Source organism: Schistocerca nitens, chromosome 5 (genome assembly GCF_023898315.1).
Source record: "Schistocerca nitens isolate TAMUIC-IGC-003100 chromosome 5, iqSchNite1.1, whole genome shotgun sequence".
In the NCBI taxonomy this organism is placed as follows: domain Eukaryota; kingdom Metazoa; phylum Arthropoda; class Insecta; order Orthoptera; family Acrididae; genus Schistocerca; species Schistocerca nitens.
In genome coordinates, this window is record NC_064618.1 from 549,945,268 (window position 1) to 549,968,309 (window position 23,042).

Below are 23,042 nucleotides of genomic sequence, written 5' to 3' on the forward strand. Positions count from 1 at the left end.
AACACGTGGGGCGTGAGGTCTCCACAGTACATCGATGTTGTCGCCAGTGGTCGGCGGAAGGTGCACGTGCCCGTCGACCTGGGACCGGACCGCAGCGACGCACGGATGCACGCCAAGACCGTAGGATCCTACGCAGTGCCGTAGGGGACCGCACCGCCACTTCCCAGCAAATTAGGGACACTGTTGCTCCTGGGGTATCGGCGAGGACCATTCGCAACCGTCTCCATGAAGCTGGGCTACGGTCCCGCACACCGTTAGGCCGTCTTCCGCTCACGCCCCAACATCGTGCAGCCCGCCTCCAGTGGTGTCGCGACAGGCGTGAATGGAGGGACGAATGGAGACGTGTCGTCTTCAGCGATGAGAGTCGCTTCTGCCTTGGTGCCAATGATGGTCGTATGCGTGTTTGGCGCCGTGCAGGTGAGCGCCACAATCAGGACTGCATACGACCGAGGCACACAGGGCCAACACCCGGCATCATGGTGTGGGGAGCGATCTCCTACACTGGCCGTACACCACTGGTGATCGTCGAGGGGACACTGAATAGTGCACGGTACATCCAAACCGTCATCGAACCCATCGTTCTACCATTCCTAGACCGGCAAGGGAACTTGCTGTTCCAACAGGACAATGCACGTCCGCATGTATCCCGTGCCACCCAACGTGCTCTAGAAGGTGTAAGTCAACTACCCTGGCCAGCAAGATCTCCGGACCCCCGTTGAGCATGTTTGGGACTGGATGAAGCGCCGTCTCACGCGGTCTGCACGTCCAGCACGAACGCTGGTCCAACTGAGGCGCCAGGTGGAAATGGCATGGCAAGCCGTTCCACAGGACTACATCCAGCATCTCTACGATCGTCTCCATGGGAGAATAGCAGCCTGCATTGCTGCGAAAGGTGGATATACACTGTACTAGTGCCGACATTGTGCATGCTCTGTTGCCTGTGTCTATGTGCCTGTGGTTCTGTCAGTGTGATCATGTGATGTATCTGACCCCAGGAATGTGTCAATAAAGTTTCCCCTTCCTGGGACAATGAATTCACGGTGTTCTTATTTCAATTTCCAGGAGTGTACATGTTCAATGGCACAGTGTAGCTATTACCAACATTTTCCGTAATACTTGTTCCATAGATCAGGAATACGACACTTCTTAGTGTTGTCGAACGTGTCACTTTTACATAAGTTTTCTTTACACATGCTTTTTTTTTAACAGTTACTACTTCGTTTCTAATAATTCATCTATTTAGTAGGAGTTGTCATTCAGAAATCCTTTTAATTTATTTTTAAATGTCGGTTGGCTATCTATTTATTTATCCTTGTATTTCTATTTTTACGATTGCTTTTAGATCCCTGATATGGACTCCAAGTAGATATATACACATGATTTGTATTTGTAAACCATGTGTGTCATACATGTATCGTTAACGACATTCAGCGAGATCACTTTGAAACGTAATTTAATTATTGCGGTTCATTTACTTTGTTATCTGTTTACCAAACGTATTAAGTTCTTACGGCTAGAAGCATAATTATCATGTGGTAAAGTTTCACCTGGTGTGTCTAAAACTACTCACCCAGACTACTATTCCACTGTATGTAATCTTATCTCTAGGACACTTCACCTGTTCCTTTTATCTGAGTATGTGTAGTGTAGTGACACCTTGGGATGTATGGAGACGACGGGTGAGGTGACAGGTGGTGGTCGCTGTGTGCGCAGGTGGACGTGCGGCAGGACGACTTGTTCGGCAACGTGCTGCGCCGCTACCGCCAGCTGCGGGCCGAACACGCGCGGCGCCTGCGCCAGCCCGCCGACGACGACCGGTGAGTTCCCGCCACGTTCCTACCAACCTGCTTGCCGCGTCTCACCATGGCGTCCATTACCTCACTCAATATACGGCTGCGTGTGGGCCATTGGAATGTATGGTTGATGTTTATAATTACTTTATTGGGATATTTCAAAAAGATTCGTCCTATTTCACAAGACTATAAGTTCTCCGTGTGCGGAAATAGGAACTTTGAGTGAATCCGAATCGCAACTAAAAGTATACATTAGCACCAGCTGAAAATTATGGGTTCATATGGCCGCCGATATGAGTCTCTCTAGTCAGCTATGTCGCTCACTTGCTAAGTCATTCATTAGCAATCGTCCATCGACTCGAGATCGCTATAACGAAGCAACTAAAGACGTATTGCATTCTTTCCAACACGAGCAGATCAGCTACATCTTTGAACCCCGATTTTATCTGAGAGTACAGCACTCCACAACATACAGCTGAAAGTATTCCTCAATAGTTTCAGGACACAGGATTTTTATACACTGAACAGCCAAAAAATTGGTAAGCCTACCTAGCAGAAGTGTCGCAACAAGACGTAGCATGGACCAGACTAACGTGTGAAGTAGTGCTGGAGCGAACTGACACCATGAATCCTGCAGGGCTGTCCATAAAACTGTAAGAGTACGAGGGGATGGATATTTTTTCTGAACAGCACGTTGCAAGGCATCCTAGATACGCTCAATAATGTTCATGTCTGAGGAGTTTGGTGGTCAGCGTAAGTGTTTAAGCTCAGAAGAGGGTTCCTGGAGCCACTCTGCAGCCATTCTGAACGTGAGAGGTGTCGCACTGTCCTGCTGGAATTACCCAAGTCCGTCGGACTGCACAATGGACGTGAATGGATGCAGGTGATCAGACAGGATGTTTACGTACGTGTCACCAGTCAGCGTCGTATCTAGACGTATCAGGGGTCGCATATCACTCCAACTGCACACACCCCACACCATTACACAGCCTCTACCAGCTTGAACAGTCCCCTTCTGACATGCAAGGCCCATGGACTCTTGAGGTTGTCTCTCTACCCGTACACGTCCATCCGCTCGACAGAATTAGAAACGCCACTCGTCTGGCCAGGCAACATGTTTCCAGTCATCAACAGTCCAATGTTGGTGTTGACGGGCCCAGGCGAGGCGTAAAACTTTGTGTCACACAGTCATCAAGGGTACACGAGTGGGCCTTCGGCTCCGAAAGCCGATACTGATGATGTTTCATTGAATGATTCGCACGCTGACACTTGTTAATGGCCTGGCATTGAAATCTGCAGCAATTTGCGGAAAGGTTGCACTTCTGTCACGCTGAACGATTCTCTTCAGTGGTCGTTGGTCCCGTTCTTGCAGGATATTTTTGCGACCACAGCGATGTCGGAGATTTGACGTTTTACCGGATTCCTGATATTCACGGCACACTTGTGAAATGGCCGTACGGGAAAATCTCTACTTCGTCGCTATCTCGGAGATGCTGCGTTCCATCGCTCGTGCGCCGACTATAACACCACGTTCAAATTCACTTAAATCTTGATAACCTGCCATTGTAGCAGCAGTAACCGATCTAACAATTGCGCCAGACACTTGTTGTCTTATATAGGCGCAGCCATCAGCAGCGCCGTATTCTGCCTGTTTACATATCTCTGTATTTGAATAGGCATGCCTATACTAGTTTTTTTTTTGGCGCTTCAGTGTAAGAAGATAGCCACAGGTCACACCCTTGTGACTGTTTTCAAGATGTACAGTGCATTCAACAGAGTACTGCATGTAGTACACGCAAGTCTACTCTTCGTGCGAGCCGAGAATTAGTTATTACTCTGGCTTGATTTACGGTGACGTTTGTGTTTCACGCCATACATGACGTTACTGCTACAACACTATCACGGTGGTGTTAAAACATCTACGTGTAGGGGTTTGTTAATTGATTCTAAGTTTAGCGATGGAAGATAATAATTCCTTCTTGCGTTTAGTGTGCAATGGCAACAAAATATTGCATTTAAGTCTAAACATGAGCAGTCAGTAACTAAGAATATGTGGGACTTAGTACAATACGAACGCTAAAGTCCCTTTTTAGCCTCGTCGCCAATGTAGTGGACTGACAAGGCAGCCAGTCCACAGAGACGGGTAGCCGAGAGGGCACACGTACACACACGCCGACTGGCGCGAAGTCTGGAACAGGATTCGTAATGAATGTGATAAAGAAAAGAACGTAGCTACTAGAACACTGAACTTTTATATCGTCCTTTGGTATACAGCATTCTTGATGATAAAAGTGAGACTCTTTAGATTCATGAAGTAACTAATGGCGCCTTGCTAGGTCGTAGCCATTAACTTAGCTGAAGGCTATTCTAACTGCCTCTCGGCAAATGAGAGAAAGGCTTCGTCAGTGTAGTCGCTAGCAACGTCGTCGTACAACTGGGGCGAGTGCTAGTCAGTCTCTCGAGACCTGCCGTGTGGTGGCGCTCGGTCTGCGATCCTGACAGTGGCGACACGCGGGTCCGACATGTACTAATGGACCGCGGCCGATTTAAGCTACCACCTAGCAAGTGTGGTGTCTGGCGGTGACACCACACTTAGCAGCCACATACCAAAGTCTAGTACCAGGGTTACTCTCTAGAGATTCGTGTGTTTTACACTGTTAGCCGATAAAATACTAACGCATCGTTCTTTTCTGCATAAAAGACATAAAAGGCGGTTAAGCTGTCGGCACATGCACCGTGCACGCTGGCGACCCTTTCCAAATATGCTGGGCAATATCTAGCATGTCAGATATTCTGAACATGCATTTAAACATGGACTAATGAGTGGTAGCACTTAGCGATACCAACGTATCACAGCTGGCTACGGCACTGCAAGTTTACGTTCAATGTCGACAGCGGTCTTTGGGATCCGACGGTCCCAATGAAGCATGCCCGATGATCCACGCCTCCAGCCTCTTGGTATCATGAGCGTCCTCTGCCGCCGCAATGTAGAATGACCAGCAGCAGTATACGAGGGTTGGAACTTAAATAGTGGCAACTATTTATTCACAACCGATACAAAAGAGTTATATGTTTGCACCTGTTACTGTCCTTCAAAGTAGTCACCAGCGTTGTGTAGAACCCATTGCCAGCGATGTAGAAGTCGTACTATACCGTTATCAGAGCCTGTTCTGTTGATGGTGCGAATGGAGCGGTGTACGGCCTGTCGAATCTCTGGAACAGTTCTGAAGCGAATGCCACGCAGTGGTTCCTTCAACTTCGGAATCAAATCAGAGTCACAAGGACTTATGATGCCATCGACTGAACAGAGCTGCCACAGCTTGTTATCCTAACGCATTACGTTCCTCCACGGCAGACGGTCAATGCACAGTATTACTGTCTGATTTTGGAGCATAATCTGCGACCGGCTTTGCGAAAGAAGCGGCGACACTTTCTGCGCAACCCACCCATCATTTTGCACGACAATGCGCGGGCGCATACAGATTCTTCCTTTTTGCCTTATATCGTGTTCGTGGCTATTCAAATTCTCATTTATGTATACTACAGGCAGAGCATCGTGACTAGCACATGGACAAGGGAGGAAATGTGCGTATTAACAGAGCTAATGTAGAAATTTGAAGCCCATCCATTTCGTAAACAGTGTGATTTGCGAGCCAGATACAGCCGACAGCTGCCGTTGGATTGCGCTGCGATCGCGTAACCACGTTGAGGCACACATACCGTACACACAAGTTGCATCGTTTCTTAGCGTTCAGTAGCACGTTGAACTCGGCACACTCAACGTTGACGTGACGGCACGGCACTGCACATGTGCCGACGGATTTACAGGAATCACGTATCTAGATACGTTGGAGGTCTTTTTTTATCCACAGTTACTACAATATGACTAAATTTTTATTTTTCAAGACGATGAGCGTCACCGCGCTGACTCTCTTATGTAAGTACATTTCCAAACATTCGGCTGCTCTTGGTCTCAAAACCTGGCAGTAAATCCAGAGAGATGCGGGTAGTATGTAAAGTATGCTAGTGGCAATACACAATCAATGCCTTCTCTGCGCGGTAGCCATGGAAATACTATCGATGGCAGTTCTGCCAAAGCAGAGTTACTAAACACAGCCTTCCGAAATTCCTTCACCAAAGAAGACAAAGTAATTAATCCAGAACTGAAATCGAGAACAGCAGCCAACATGAGTAACTTAGTAGTAGTTTTCCTTGGAGTAATGAATAAAAGCAAGTCTTCCGGTCCAGACTGTACACGAATTAGGTTCCTTTCAGAGTATACTGGCGCAATAGCTCCTTACTTAACAATCACAATCTAATCGCTCGCTCGACGGTAAATCCATACCCAAAAGTACCCAAAGACTGGGAAGTTGCACAGTTCACACCATTATTCAAGAAAGACAGTATGATAATGCACTAAATTATTACAGGCCGATGTCATTAACGTCGATATTCTGTAGGATTCTGGGACATGGATTGTGTTCGGACATTATGAACTACTTCGAAGAGAACGGTCTATTGACACACTGTCATCACGTATTTGGAAAACATCGTTCTTATGAAACACTACCAGTTCTTTACTCGCGCAAAGTGTTGTGTATTATCGTCAAAGGATTTCAAATTGATTCCGTATTTTTAGACCTGTAGAAGGCTTTTGGCCGGAACCGCTACTCCCCAAATAGCTCTTCAACTGGGCTGACAAGGGCTGAGTGCACCCCGCTTGCCAACAGCACTCGGCAGAGCGGACGATCACCCATCCAGGTGTTAGCCGAACCTGACAGCGCTGAACTGCGGTGATCTGACGGGAACCGGTGTTACCACTGCGGCAAGACCGTTGGCATTTGAGGATGAAGAGATAAACGTATTTGAAACTCCTATTCCTCGCAACTTCTTCGATTAAAAAGAATGATTTAATCATAAGAAAAAATGACACTACATGGAAGACTGGCACTAAAATTGCGATTCCTCATTTGCTAAGAGGGCAATGTAGGTTTCAAATATGCGTCTGTAGGTACCTGTAATAAGCGAGTATCGATTTCTGTACTTCATTTCTTCCTACTCTTCATTAATAAATACCTTCCAGTTTTTTCTCATTTAACTGGTTCTGACAAAATGTATCGTTACAGTAATGACATTTTAGTCTGTGACAAACAGCTTTGTAGTTTGTTAAGAGCATAACACATAAAAAATCACTCTTTGCGTTACCGAGATAGGCTTTCGACTTAATACTGTTGAAACAAGGCTTCCTTCCGTAATTTTCTGAAGTTTGCTGTTAATTTGGTTCATTTCGCTTGACATAAGACCGCTACGAGCAGTGTGTCACTACTGACTATTGCTTGTACGATGCTGCGCATTGTCGGTACTCACACACAAGCATATGTACTTTAATATGCTTGCATGACTGTAAATCGATCAAGCATCAAGCAGATTTGTCCTAATACCTGCACAAAATCATGCTACAGACGAAAATCAGTTCGCTAAGAAATAAAAGCTTATTTTATAGTTCTGATTAGAATACTTATCTTTTTCAGAAGTCAGATTTGTGCATTTATACTTCACTAGACTGCACAATTAATACTAGTTTCGCTATAAATCTTGCTATCTTCAGTTTTAAAAACATTATTTAACTGCAATAGCTATCTTTATTCCTTTCCAGCTGGGCGTATCCATTCGTGGTGAACGCTTTCTACGAGAAGACTCTCAACAGCATTGGTAAGTACATGAGATGACTAGAAGCAGAAGCAGCTGTCTGCGACGGTCTTGTAACGAGATTCTCTAGAAAGCTAACCAGTCAGTCCCTCTCAGCTGCATTCCAAAGGTAGTATTCTGCTACACTAGCGGTATTGAGGGAAAGGATATACAGGAGAAAAGCATCAAATGAGGGTAGATTACAGATTAGGCCTATAAGCCGAACTGAATCACCAGACAGCCAATTTCCGCGAAAGGCAGGGGTGCGAGCTACTGGTCTATTCTGGCAACAGTTTTAATCCGTCTGGAAGAACGAGTAGACTTCCTTCTCCAAAATGCGCAATGTTGTGACGGATAATGTACTACTCAGACATGTTTGTCTTGGTATGCAAGAATTTCAACAGAAGTTCAAGATACTTTGGCTAGATGAATTCATATTCCCCCCCCCCCCCCCCCCCCCCGTCGGAGGTACGAGTGAGGAACTTGCCACACGCACACATGACTACCATCGACATAGGATTCAATTTTTATTTTGACATTTTTACAGTGATTTTAGTTTCGGTGTGCTTTTAGCCCTTCTATCTCTTTGCCAACACGATTTCCAAGCAAACACTCTCAGTTCGTTTTGATGCACTAAATGTTGCTTGAAGTTAGCCTTAAGAGTAATTTAAAATTGTATAAAAGTTTTTTTGGCTCAAAACGTCTTTTTTGTAATACTGAACTTTGGGTTCGTGGACGCCATAGGTATGTCAAGAGCCGCGGTTACAAAAGATTCCGCCTCAGCTGGAGGTGGGCGGCTATTGGCAGAGTGTGGCAGCCACACCATGTCTCACTGCAAACAGCATTGCATTTTCGTCCATCGGCAACAGTATGCTGTCAACACTGATGGTGGCCAAATACAAGTGTGGGAGATACATGTTTTTATTTCTGCCGGAGGCTAATAATAATAAAAAATATACGCAATGTTGTTGTTTTTTATTGAAACTTTTAATATCACACAAAACAGCTGGAAAGAAGAGGAGGATGCTGTTGCAGTTAAATAAGTCGTTGGGCCTGGAGGACGAAATGTCAATAATAAGCTAAGGATATTCATGGGACTTTTGAATTTGAGAATCTGTTGGCTGGGGGCTCAATTATACGCCAAAGAGTGAACATAGGCATACTCAGATTTCCAGACCCTCAGGTGCCATTACGAATCGACAAATGCATTATCCCCTCCACCATACAATTCACGCTGGGACCACGCTGGTAAAATTAAACAAAATCTTGCTAATAGAGAGGATTATCAAAATCCTTCCTCCTGTATAATATCTGTGAATGGAATATAGAAAGGGAAATGTGATTTTATTACTATATGTACATACCATATGGTAATTTGTCGAGTACATATACAAGTATAGGTTGTACGAGTACACTTATGAACTGGAACGTCTGTTCTTCGCTACATCACTGACTTCCGGGAGCGACACAGACGCGGAGACGATATAATTCACGCGATACGTCTTCATGTAATATACACTGCATTATCGAAAGTATTCGGACACCTATTAGTGGACATTAATATGTCGTGCGTCCATCCTTATCTTTATTACGTCTTAAATTCAGTTGGGGACACCTTTAACGAGGTGTCTGAATTTCTGAAGTGGAATACCAGCCCATTCTTCCACAAGAGAGGCAATCATAAAGGTAGCGATCTTGGACGGCGGAGTCTGGACGTTCTAACTTACCCACAGTATGTTCTGTTGCGTCCTTTTGACGAAGCTTACTGTCGGTAAACCATTGTCTCACAGGTGCCCTATTATGACAGGATGCATTATCGTGGTGATACAAACAATCATTGTCTCCGAACTATTCCTCTACTGTGCACGGCACACGATGCTGTAAAATATGTTCATATTCTTACACATCCGCCGCTTTCTTAAGTGCAATAACGAGACAAAACACTAATCACGAAAAACATACACATGCCCTAACACCCCTCCTATGTACTTCACTGTTGGCACTACACGTGATGCAAGGCAACATTCTCCGGGTTTCGCCACACCCAAACCTTCCTATCGGATTTCAACAGTACAAGTATCGCTCAGCACTCACTACAGAAATGTGTTCTTTTCCTTTTCTTCCCTAACTACGGGCAATCATTGTGCTAGCTGGACTGCCGGTAGCACATCGGAGCTCATGAGTGATTCCATCCGGTGATTTCATGAGATTTTCTTAAAATCATCCTCCGCAACGGTTGAGGTCCCGGTCGCTCAGTACGTGATGTGTGCCTTGTGTTGATTTAACAGTGCTGTTCTTACGCATTTCCAATTAGTTAGGTACACGATCCACAGAATCTGAACAATCCTTTTATCTAAATGACGTGGAACGAGTCAGTTTATGACTTGTGATAACATTAATGAACACGTTATTTTTTTAATCCTACTCATGCAACAATACATTTTTTATTTACTTTGTACGGGCTACCAACAGCACTTCGTTAAGGGAATAGAAGTGCGGCAGGAGAAATGATTTTAAATTAGATTTAAAACTTGCTTCGCTACCTGTCAGACATGTTATTGGGGAAATCATCTTTTTTTTTTTTTTGATATTGTACACTTTTTCTGAGCCATTGAGACCTTTAACAATGGGTAGTGAAAGTCATATTTTCCTCGAGTGTTGTAGATATTGGCATCAGTGTTCTTGAATTGAGATGTACTATTTATTGCGTGCTTCGTTAGCGAATAGATGTACTGTGATGGCTCAGTTAAAATGCCTAGCTCCTTGAAGAGGCAGCTGTATCACGCTCGTGGGTGAAGACCACATATTATTCTTAGTGCTTGCTTTTGTCCAACCAACACATTTTCTAAGTGATAAGTTACCCCAGAAAATTATTCCGTAAAACAATAGTGAGTGGAAATTGCGAAATCTGTCAGGAGGTTGATACGTTTGTTTCCAAGATTAGCAATAATACGAAGAGCAATAACAGTTGAACGTAACTGTTCGACAAGCTCAGTAATATGTTTCTTTCACTTCAAGTTTTCATCAGTATTTAAATCAAGAGATTTGAGCATTCTATCCCATTTACTGACTCATGCTCATGCACCACATAACTTGTTGATATGATTCTGTTTAATGCATAGAACTGAATGTCGTGTTTTCTTTTTTTCAAAATTTAGGGAGAGTCAATTCTTAGAAAATCACTTAATAATTCCTTGGCAAATATCTTGTAGAAACTGTTGTGTTTCTTTCTCTCTACTGAGATTTATTAACGCTTGTATCGCGTGCAAAAAGTACGAGTTTCGTTTGTTGAATGTTTATTGGTAGGTCATACACATATATAAGGAACTGAAATTGACCGAAACTTGAACTCTGTGGGACTACTTCGGTGATATTTATTTTTTGCCACTATTGACTGTAAATTTTTTTACTCTTCCGACATTGTTTGAGTTACTCAACACAGCCTTTTGCATTTTTTTTATAAGTGTGAGTCAAACCAGATGTGCATAAAGCCTCAATTCCATAAAACCTGAGTTTCTCTACAAGATCAAACGCATGGGAAAGATCACAAAAAATGTCAACTGGCGATATATTATTATTTAAGGCTTGTACTATTTGATGAGTGAATGTATAAATAGCATTCTCACTCGAACAACCTTTCCTGAATCCGAACTGTGATATGCCAAGGAAATTGTTTCCATTTAAGTGCATATTACTTTATCGAATATTTTCGAAAACGATGTCAGCAAGAAAACTGGACGATAATTATTTGAGTCTGTCTCACCACGTTTCTTATGTAGTGGTTTGACAGTTGCGTATTTTAATATTTTTACCTGTCGGAAAAAATTCTCTGTGCTGTCACCGACAGTGACCTCGGGCAGGATGGATTTGCTACTCAGGTAACACCCATTGACTAGTCAAAGTCCGAAGTCAGTGAGCCCTCCTGACAGACCCCATTCTTCCGTTATTGGACGTCTACTAACAACACAATACTACGTTTCACACTGGCGGGTCTGCCTCTCGTGACATCTGTTGTTTAATTCGGTAATTGAGAGTGATGTCGGGATACTGTTGACCGGCTACTGTGTGCAGTGGTTCCGCTGGCGCTGCTGGCGCAGCCGTACCTGCGCTCCGACGTGCCCCGCTACGTGCCGCTGGGCGCGCTGGGCACGGCGCTGGCGCACGAATTGCTGCACGCGCTCGACTCTGCCGGCGTGGAGCGCGGGCCCGGCGGCCAGCCGCACGCGTGGCTCACGCCCGCGGCGCGCCTGCGCTTCGAGGCCCGCCTCGACTGCCTCGCCAGGCAGTACCACGCCACCTTCATGCGCTCCGTGCCCTTCCTGGGCGCCAGCGTGCCAGTCCAGGCAAGTCTGTCTCTTCGTCTCTCCGTGTCTCTCTCTGTCTGTCTGTGTATGTGTGCGTTTCTCTGACTCTGTCTGCCTCTCTCTGTCTCTCTCTGTCTGTCTCTATCTCGGTCTGCCCCCCTCTCTCTAACTCTGTCTCCCCCTCTCACTTTCTCTCACTCTCTCTCTCTCTCTCTCTCTCTCTCTCTCTCACTCCCAGCTTTGAAAGGGTGTACTGACCAGCAGGGTTGGTTAAAAATATGAAAACACTGTGAAACTACTGTGAGAAATGCTTGCTTGAATATGGATGCAGACGCTAGACAATTCTACAGGTTGCACTTTTGTATCTGACCATGAACGGCACCTGTGCAGTATCCTCAATGCATCGCAAACGTCAATCATGACCCGAATTACAATGTGGGCAAATTGTTGGTTATGGCACAGAATAGTAAAGGGTATACACTTGGGCTCAAAGCTATCCGTAATACGGCCAAGTAACTAGAAGAGTCGTATTTTAAACCTTAAAGAACAATAACTTCCTCCAAATTATAATACTCACCAACTGGTGCAGAAGCTGATCATTCAAGGAGGCAGCAACCAAAATTCAGGTATCAGTTACGACTTAAAGTAAAAATCTCAATCAAAAATCAATCTCTCTCTCTCTCTCTCTCTCTCCAAACACATATATAAGTATTCATATTATTAGAATAAAAGTCATTTTATACAGCAAACAGTGTGAACCAGCGAAGATGTATTCGAGATGTTGGCCTTCACGTGATGAACTTCACACTGCTCACCGGCACCAGACTTTAACACAAAAGGCAGCAACAGGGCCTGCTGTGGTCCATGTTCCTGTTCAACTCTCAGGCATCTTCGGGAACCTCTGAACACACGACTACACTCTAGCAGCCAGCACGAGAACCACTTACCTCTGGGAAACGGCTCCACCTACTCGCCGGCAGACCACCGTGGTGCCAGTGTCACAGGCTACTTCTATAGTGCAACGGCTGAGCTGACTCAATGGATATCAACTAGAATCGAACACACAGCTGAATGTGCAACATCTGAGGCTGGTGCGGAAGAACGATGACTTTTAGACATTGAAAATAAAAGATTGAACTTTGACAATGTTTTACTAGTGTCATTGATACTTCACAGGTTCCCAAAAGATATTCTGACTTGACGCAGAAGTATCTCCGCTCGGCCTCTGAAGTGCATTATGTCAGATCTAAATTAATTCTAACATGAACAAATTGTTTTTGCTTGTATGCCGGGAGCTTCTGTAAGCAAGGTGCGTTAAGTATTTGGTGATTCAAGAAGCCCAGTATGGAAGTTTTATTTCCCATACAGGGAAAGTGGGAAAACATCATTCGCTAAGTCACAATGCAGACGGAAGTACCTGGTGAGTGATCGTGACAAATAGTCACTCAAGAGGATTGTGACTAAAAATAAGACGACAACTGCAGACGTGACTGCGGAACTGAGTGACACAGTAGCTGATGGTGTTAGCATCAAAGTAACACGAAGGGAGCTCAATAAACAGGGAATTACGGGGAGAGCTAGAATTCTAAAACAACTCCTCAGAAATGCAAAAGCCACTAATAGGAAAATGTGGTGTCGAAACTATAAAAGCTGGACAATGAAGCAATGGGAGGAAGTGATGTGGTTGGCTGAATCTTGGTTCATACTGTTTACAACTGCTGGCCGAGTTTACCTCCCATGAGTGAAACTAGCGGGGACTCGGTAATGTTTTGGACAGCTACTACCAAGGATTATGTGACCATTTTGGCTGATCAGGTCCATCCCATGTTACAACGTTTGCTCCCCAATTGTGATGCAATAATCCAAGATGACAGGGCCTATGTATACAACACTCACATCGTCCAGAACTGCTTTTGTGAGTACAACGATCAATAATCACATCCAGCCTGACCACCACACTCACCAGATATCAATACTTTAATACTATTGAGTCTTGGTTGCTTGCTTTGCGAGATCCACCTCCATCATCATTACTTGAACTTGCCACTGTTTTGCAGGAAGAGTTGTACAAGATTCCCTTGAAAATACAGGACCTATTTTTATACATTCCGAGACCAGTGGAAGCTGTTTTAAAAGCTGAAGATTTCCCACGCCGTATTAGGTATGGTAATATGTTGTGTTCCTGTGTTTGCATTTTTATGTCCACCTCTTGTATGCAAGTCGATCGAACTATTCTATCTTAATGACCACTACTGCTGCAAGAATCTAAAGTGAGCTACTACTTACCAAGGAGTTGAAGTACACGTTCCGACCTCATAAACAAATAAAAAGTCACACACTTTACGATAACTAAACGAGAATCATTGGGAATTCGTATGTGAGTTGACTAAAAAGTTCCGCCAAGGGTCTGGAGTCATAAAACAGCACGAAGATGAAATCATGCACAGGCGTTCCGTCTGCTTAGCACAGAAACCTCTTTAGCTCTGATAGTTCATTATCTCTCCCGGCAGAGGGCAGTAAATGACAAACTGTCGTACCGCTGTGTTGTTCATTGCTTCACATGACATTATTATGTTTTCATGTTTGCAATCTCTTTTGGTTTTGTTTTAGTTACGATAAATTAATGTTAGTAGCAATAACTACACTCCTGGAAATTGAAATAAGAACACCGTGAATTCATGGTCCTAGGAAGAGGAAACTTTATTGACACATTCCTGGGGTCAGATACATCACATGATCACACTGACAGAACCACAGGCACATAGACACAGGCAACAGAGCATGCACAATGTCGGCACTAGTACAGTGTATATCCACCTTTCGCAGCAATGCAGGCTGCTATTCTCCCATGGAGACGATCGTAGAGATGCTGGATGTAGTCCTGTGGAACGGCTTGCCATGCCATTTCCACCTGGCGCCTCAGTTGGACCAGCGTTCTTGCTGGACGTGCAGACCGCGTGAGACGACGCTTCATCCAGTCCCAAACATGCTCAATGGGGGACAGATCCGGAGATCTTGCTGGCCAGGGTAGTTGACTTACACCTTCTAGAGCACGTTGGGTGGCACGGGATACATGCAGACGTGCATTGTCCTGTTGGAACAGCAAGTTCCCTTGCCGGTCTAGGAATGGTAGAACGATGGGTTCGATGACGGTTTGGATGTACCGTGCACTATTCAGTGTCCCCTCGACGATCACCAGTGGTGTACGGCCAGTGTAGGAGATCGCTCCCCACACCATGATGCCGGGTGTTGGCCCTGTGTGCCTCGGTCGTATGCAGTCCTGATTGTGGCGCTCACCTGCACGGCGCCAAACACGCATACGACCATCATTGGCACCAAGGCAGAAGCGACTCTCATCGCTGAAGACGACACGTCTCCATTCGTTCCTCCATTCACGCCTGTCGCGACACCACTGGAGGCGGGCTGCACGATGTTGGGGCGTGAGAGGAAGACGGCCTAACGGTGTGCGGGACCGTAGCCCAGCTTCATGGAGACGGTTGCGAATGGTCCTCGCCGATACCCCAGGAGCAACAGTGTCCCTAATTTGCTGGGAAGTGGCGGTGCGGTCCCCTACGGCACTGCGTAGGATCCTACGGTCTTGGCGTGCATCCGTGCGTCGCTGCGGTCCGGTCCCAGGTCGACGGGCACGTGCACCTTCCGCCGACCACTGGCGACAACATCGATGTACTGTGGAGACCTCACGCCCCACGTGTTGAGCAATTCGGCGGTACGTCCACCCGGCCTCCCGCATGCCCACTATACGCCCTCGCTCAAAGTCCGTCAACTGCACATACGGTTCACGTCCACGCTGTCGCGGCATGCTACCAGTGTTAAAGACTGCGATGGAGCTCCGTATGCCACGGCAAACTGGCTGACACTGACGGCGGCGGTGCACAAATGCTGCGCAGCTAGCGCCATTCGACGGCCAACACCGCGGTTCCTGGTGTGTCCTCTGTGCCGTGCGTGTGATCATTGCTTGTACAGCCATCTCGCAGTGTCCGGAGCAAGTATGGTGGGTCTGACACACCGGTGTCAATGTGTTCTTTTTTCCATTTCCAGGAGTGTAAATAATCCGATTACATACGATGAATCTATCCTGACGAGACTCAGAAGTCCTACTTGGGTTTTGTACATGAACAAAACTATATTTATGTATTACAATGCACTACTCTTGCTTTGGTTATTTCTCCCGAAATATTAAATTCTTTAGTCCTTCTTACAGTTTGTGAAGGAAATGTTAAGTAATAGAACTTACTACGTTTCATGAATATTGTGCGTTCGTTCGAGAGAAGGATATCGTCAAGAGTGACACAGGAAAGTGTGGTACGACCACCCTTGTTCCCTACATACATAAACGATATGACGGATGAGGTGAGCAGCGGTCAGTGGCTTTTTGCTGATGACGCTGTAGCATACAGGAAAAGTCTTTGAGTGACTGTAGGAGCAGACAGGATGTCTTGGACAGAATTTCTGTTTCGTATGACGAATGGAGGTTGCTGTAAATGTGGTAATATGTATGTTAATGCAGATGAGTAGCAAAAACAATCCTGTGATTTTCGAATACAGTAATAGTGATGTGCTGCTTCACCAGAAACTTCGCTTACAGTCTAGGAGTACTGTTTGAAAAAGACATGAAGTGAGATGAGTGCATAACATCGGTTGTAGGGGGAGCAACAGTTTCTTTAGAGAATTCTGGGAAAGAGTACCTCATCTATAAAAGAGACCACATACAGAATATTTGTGCAACCTATCCTTGAGTACCGCTCGCGTTTTTCGGATCCTGACCACGTCGGATCAAACGAAGATGTCGAAGCAATGCAGAGGTGTGCTACTAGATTTGTTACCATATGCTTCGCACAATGCGCGAGTGTTACGGAAATGTTGAGTGAACTCAAATGGGAGTACCTCGAGGGAAGGAGACATTTTCACGAAACATTATTGTTTAGACACTCGTTATTTAAGAAAGACTTTAGCCACAAAAATACATCTCGCTTAAGGTCTGCAAAGACAAGACAGAGGAAATTTGAGCTCGGATGTGCTCTATCTCACGGGACACATAGGCTCCACACAATACAGCAGTGTCTCTTGGGGTTGCCTGCATAACAGGCGTTAATCAGCGAGACGACGTAATCGCGGTTTGGCCCACTACGAGCGACACGCGGGTTGCCCTACTTTGCATCGACTGTCACTTTGGCAGGAATAAAGCGTTTATTGCTGCCATTCTGCCTGCCGTGTATTTGTGTGGGCTGCGAGGCCCGACAAACAGAGTCGACTGGAGAGTCAATTGGCGGGTGAACTTCCGGGACGCCAGCGGACACGCCCTGCAACCTGTCTTCTATGTTTACTTGTTCATTACTTTGCGACTGGTCTAAGAAGAAGTTCATGGATGTTTTTACCTCTCTGATTAGGATTTTAATTTAGAGTGACACCTGTCATACGTCAGACACCTTCTAAACTAGAGTCAAGTATTGTACGAGGGCTATTCCGAAAGTAAGGTCCGATAGGTCGCGAAATGGAAACCACGGTAAAAATCAAAAATGTTTTATTTGCAACAGTTAGATACACCTTGCAGCTACTTATCTCCATAGTCGCCGACCCGACTTAGACGTGTATCGTAGCGTTGTACCAACTTTCCCATACCCTCCCTATAGAAGGCAGCCGCCAGTGCTCTCCGCCAATTCTCTACGCTGGCCTACGGCTCGTTGTCTTGTGCCGAAATGTTGTCTTCATAACCAGCGGTTCATGTGACCTGAGCTGAAACTCAGAGGGAGACAATTACGGGCTGTATTGTGGGTAATCTCACATTTCCATTTGAAAACGATGCAGGAGCATCTTCATTGCCCCTGCAGAATGCGGCTGAGAATTGTCTTGAAGACGAAACAGCACGACAGTTATGTAATGTTAGCTGCATAGCTTCAGGGGAAGTTTCTCACCAGGCCCCCGTACTTGGCGGCAGACACTATTTTCTAGACATCTTTACGCACTCACTGCGAGCTCAGAAATGAGAAGAGCGACGTGATGCTAACTGGGGTTATACTAGAGACACTACCCAGCACATCTGTGCAAAGCTTTATCGGATTTTCATAGTCGTTTCCATTTCGTGACCGATCGGACCTTACTTTCGGAATAGCCCTCGTATTTAACTGAATCTGTAGTAAGCAGTATGAAGTTCAAACTGTCACACGGTTGATGTGTTAGTCGTACCCACGTTAGTACAACTGATATCATAATGGTTACATGTGTCAGTTGGGAGCTCCAATGTTAGGCGCGTAATGGGGCCCCTTAGGGATATGGCGGCTAAGGAGGGGAAGGAATCCAGTGTGTACTCCGTGAGCATTCCGGGTGGAGTCAATCCTGATGTGGAAAGGGTCCTTCCGGATGCCATGAAGAGCACAGGGTGCAGCCATCTGCAGGTGGTGGCACATGTCGGCACTAATGACGTGTGTCGCTTTGGAACTGAGGAAATTCTCTCTGGATTCCAGCGGCTGGAATTGGTGAAGGCTGCCGGTCTTGCTTACGAGATGAAGGCAGAGCTCACCATCTGCAGCATCGTTGACAGAACCGACTGCGGACCTTTGGTGCAGAGCCGGGTGGAGGGTCTGAATCAGAGGCTCTGACGGTTTTTCGACCGTGTTGGCTGCAGATTCCTTGACTTGAGCCATAGGGTGGTAGGGTTTCGTCTTTCGCTGAATAGGTCAGGAGTTCATTACACTCAGCTGGCGGCTACACGGGTAGCGGAGGCTGTGTGGCGTGGACTGGGCGGTTTTTTAGGTTAGAAGGCCTCGGGAAAGTACGGGGTGGGCTGCAATCTCAAAGGGTGCATGGCAAATACAGGACGTGCTTGGGTCATGGAACAGTCGGAATTGTAGTTGTAAATTGTTGTAGTTCGGCTGGGAAAGTCCCTGAGCTTCAAGCGCTAATAGAAAGCACAGAAGCTGAAATCGTTATAGGCACAGAAATCTGGCTAAAGCCTGAAATAAGTTCCGCAGAAATTTTTACGAAGTCTCAGACGGTGTTCAGGAAAGATAGATTAGGCAGAATTGGCGGTGGAGTGTTTGTGTCTGTCAGTAGTGGTTTATCTTGTAGTGAAGTCGAAGTAGATACTCCGTGCGAATTGATATGGGTGGAGGTTATACTTAACAGCCGAACTAAGTTAATAATTGGCTCCTTCTACCGACCCCCAGACTCCGATGATATAGTTGCTGAACAGCTCAGAGAAAATTTGATCTCGTAACAAATGAATACCCCACTCATACGGTTATAGTTGGTGGGGACTTCAACCTTCCTTCGATATGTTGGCAAAAATACTTGTTCAAAACCGGTGTTAGGCAGAAAACATCTTCCGAGATTGTCCTAAATGCTTTCTCCGAAAATTATTTCGAGCAGTTAGTCCACGAACCCACGAGAATTGTAAATGGTTGCGAAAACACACTTGACCTCTTAGCCACAAACAATCCAGAGCTAATAGAGAGCATCATGACTGATACATGGCTTAGTGATCACAAGGTCGTTGTAGCTAGGCTCAATACCTTTTCTTCCAAATCCACCAGAAACAAACGCAAAATAATTTTATTTAAAAAAGCGGATAAAGTGTCACTAGAAACCTTCCTAAGAGACAATCTCCATTCCTTCCGAACTGACCATACAAATGTAGACGAGATGTGGCTCAAATTCAAAGATATACTAGCAACAGCAATTGAGAGATTCATACCTCATAAACTGGTAAGAGATGGAACTGATCCCCCATGGTACACAAAACAGGTCCGAACGCTGTTGCAGAGGCAACGGAAAAAGCATGCAAAGTTCAGAAGAATGCGAAATCCCGAAGAATGGCTAAAATTTACAGACGCGCGAAATTTCTCACGGACTACAATGCGAGATGCCTTTAATAGGTTCCACAACGAAACATTGTCTCGAAATTTGGTAGAAAATCCGAAGAAATTCTGGTCGTATGTAAAGTACACAAGCGGCAAGACGCAGTCAATACCTTCGCTGCGCAGTGCCGATGGTGCTGTCACCGACGACTGTGCCGCTAAAGCGGAGTTATTGAACGCAGTTTCCCGAAATTCCTTCACCAGGGAAGAGGAGTGGAATATTCCAGAATTTGAAACACGAACAGCTGCTAGCATGAATTTCTTAGAAGTAGATACCTTAGGGGTTGCGAAGCAACTCAAATCGCTTGATACGGGCAAGTCTTCAGGTGCAGATTCTATACCGTGTACAGATTCTATGTACGCATACACCGTATTTCTAGATTTCCGGAAAGCTTTTGACACTGTTCCTCACAAGCGACTTCTAATCAAGCTGCGGGCCTGTAAGGTATATTCTCAGTTGTACGACTGTATTCGTGATTTCCTGTCAGGAAGGTGGCAGTTCGTAGTAATATACGGCAAATCATCGAGTAAAACTGAAGTGATATCAGGTGTTCCCCAGGGAAGCGTCCTGGGACCTCTGCTGTCCCTGATCTATATAAATGTCCTGGGTGACAATCTGAGCAGTTCTCTTAGGTTGTTCGCAGATGATGCTGTAATTTACCGTCTAGTAAGGTCATCCGAAGACCAGTATCAGTTGCAAAGCGATTTAGAACAGATTGCTGTATGGTGTGGCAGGTGGCAGTTGACGCTAAATAACGAAAAGTGTGAGGTGCACCACATGAGTTCCAAAAGAAATCCGTTGGAATTCGATTACTCGATAAATAGTACAATTCTCAAAGGCTGTGAATTCAACTAAGTACCTGGGTGTTAAAATTACGAACAACTTCAGTTGGAAAGACCACATAGATAATATTGTGGGGAAGGCGAGCCAAAGGTTGTGTTTCATTGGCAGGACACTTAGAAGATGCAACAAGTCCACTAAAGAGACAGCTTACACTACACTCGTTCGTCCTCTGTTAGAATATTGCTGCGCGGTGTGGGATCCTTACCAGGTGGGATTGATGGAGGACATCGAAAGGGTGCAGAAAAGGGCAGCTCGTTTTGTACTATCACGTACTAGGGGAGAGAGTGTGGCAGATATGATACGCGAGTTGGGATGGAAGTCATTAAAGCAAAGACGTTTTTCGTCGCGGCGAGATCTATTTACGAAATTTCAGTCACCAAGTTTCTCTCCCGAATGCGAAAATATTTTGTTGAGCCCAACCTACACAGGTAGGAATGATCATCAAAATGTAATAAGAGAAATCAGAGCTCGAACAGAAAGGTTCAGGTGTTCGTTTTTCCCGCGCGCTGTTCGGGATTGGAATGGTGGAGAGATAGTATGACTGTGGTTCGATGAACCCTCTGCCAAGCACTTAAATGTGAATTTCAGAGTAATCATGTAGATGTAGATGTAGAAGTGTTTCTGATCGCTGGGGGTCAGCGAATCTCATTGCTGCAGTGTACCCCACAAGAGAGCACAGTGCAGCAGCACGGAAACATATACACAGTCGTTTTCCCATCATAGTATATGCTAGGGGAACAGGAAATGCAATGACTAGTAATAGCATAAGGAACTCTCTACCATGCAAGATATGGTAGACTGCGGAGTTTACATGTAGATTCAGAATTGAGAAAGGTATAATGTGTTGTGGCTGTAGCTAAAATTAAATACAAGAGGCACGAAATTTTATGTGTACGGGGCGCAGAATAACAACTTGATGGTATGGTCAGAACAGACGAGCGCGCATTGAATAGAAGAAACTTTTTCTGTAACCACTGGTAACCCAGTACCGTTGTTGGTCTACAGCCATTAGACACTACAGCGGATCACACCAGTAAGCGTGTGCGTTTACATTGGTTTTCACCAGATAATATTTGTTATGCTTAAGAAGGTGGCTATTAATTTTCTGAAGATATTGGCATTAACTGAACATTCAGCGATGGAAAAACTTTAAATTCCTATCCATTTATGGTTACGTTAAACCCTATCTAATTGGTAAAGTATCATAAAGGCATTATTTAAGATGATAATAATAATGAGCTTCAATCCTGTTGTTTTAAGGCTTTAGCTGCACAAGGGTTCATTTCTGTCATGTGGTTACATAAAAGAATTTTCTCTTCTAGCATTAATGAGAGCGGAACGTAAAAGGTGGTATTATACTAATTGGCGGGAGAACTACGTGACAGGATTAGGTAACATTAACACACAATGTAGGATTTATAAGCAAGCTGTTATTCATTGATAGCAACTGAAGGTTCGAAATCGAACGTACAGCAATACTCTGACAGCCACGTGCGTAACAGGTAGAGTTGACGCTCACATACATTTTTTCCACAGATGAACAAATCAGAGAAAACTAAATAAAACTCGCGAGCTATAAATTCTATCAGAAAATACAGTGTGTCTCCACGATTTTCACGAAGGATCTTGATGTTCTGACCGCCGTATCCAAGTCAGAATCATTCTACAGGGTGGTCCATTGATCGTGACCGGGCCAAATGTCTCACCAAATAAGCGTAAAACGAAAAAACTACATACAAAGAACAAAACTTGTCTAGCTTGAAGGGGGAAACCAGATTCCGCTATGGTTGGACTGCTATATGGCGCTGCCATAGGTCAAACGGATATCAACTGCGTTTAGTTAAATAGGAACCACATTTTTTATTACATAGTCGTGTAGTACGTAAAGAATGTTTAAGCTGGACCACTTTTATCGCTTTGTGATAGATGGCGCTGTAATAGTCACAAACATATGGCTCACAATTTTAGACGAACAGTTGGTAACAGGTAGGTTTTTTAAATTAAAATACAGAACGTAGGTACTTTTGAACATTTTGTTTCGGTTGTTCCAATGTGATACATGTATCTTTATGAACTTATCATTTCTGAGAACGCATGCTGTTACAGCGTGATTACCTGTAAATACCACATTAATGCAATAAATGCCCAAAATGATGTCCGTTAACCTCAATGCATTTGGCAATACGTGTAATGACATTCCACACAACAGCGAGTAGTTCGCCTTCCGTAATGTTCGCACATGCATTGACAATGCGCTGATGCATGTTGTCAGGCATTGTCGGTGGATCACGATAGCAAATATCCTTCAATTTTCCCCTCAGAAAGAAATCCGGGGGCGTCAGATCCGGTGAACTTGCGGGCCATGGTATGGTACTTCGACGACCAATTCACCTGTCATGAAATATGCTATTCAGTACCGCCTCAACCGCTCGCGAGCTATGTGCCGGACATCCGTCATGTTGGAAGTACATCGCCATTCTGTCTGCAGTGAAACATCTTGTAGTAACATCGGTAGAACATTACGTAGGAAATCAGCATG

The 23,042-nt window shown here is 45.0% G+C and overlaps 1 protein-coding gene across 1 annotated transcript in view; it reads left to right on the plus strand.

Annotated features, from left to right (window-relative positions):
- LOC126260572 (endothelin-converting enzyme-like 1) overlaps positions 1 to 23,042 on the plus strand; it is a 398,875-nt gene that overhangs the window by 346,648 nt on the left and 29,185 nt on the right. Inside the window, exons 12-14 of the mRNA XM_049957907.1 lie at positions 1,714 to 1,817; positions 7,450 to 7,505; positions 11,553 to 11,824. Of these exons, the coding sequence (XP_049813864.1) occupies positions 1,714 to 1,817; positions 7,450 to 7,505; positions 11,553 to 11,824 (432 nt within the window). The remainder of the gene's footprint in view (positions 1 to 1,713; positions 1,818 to 7,449; positions 7,506 to 11,552; positions 11,825 to 23,042) is intronic.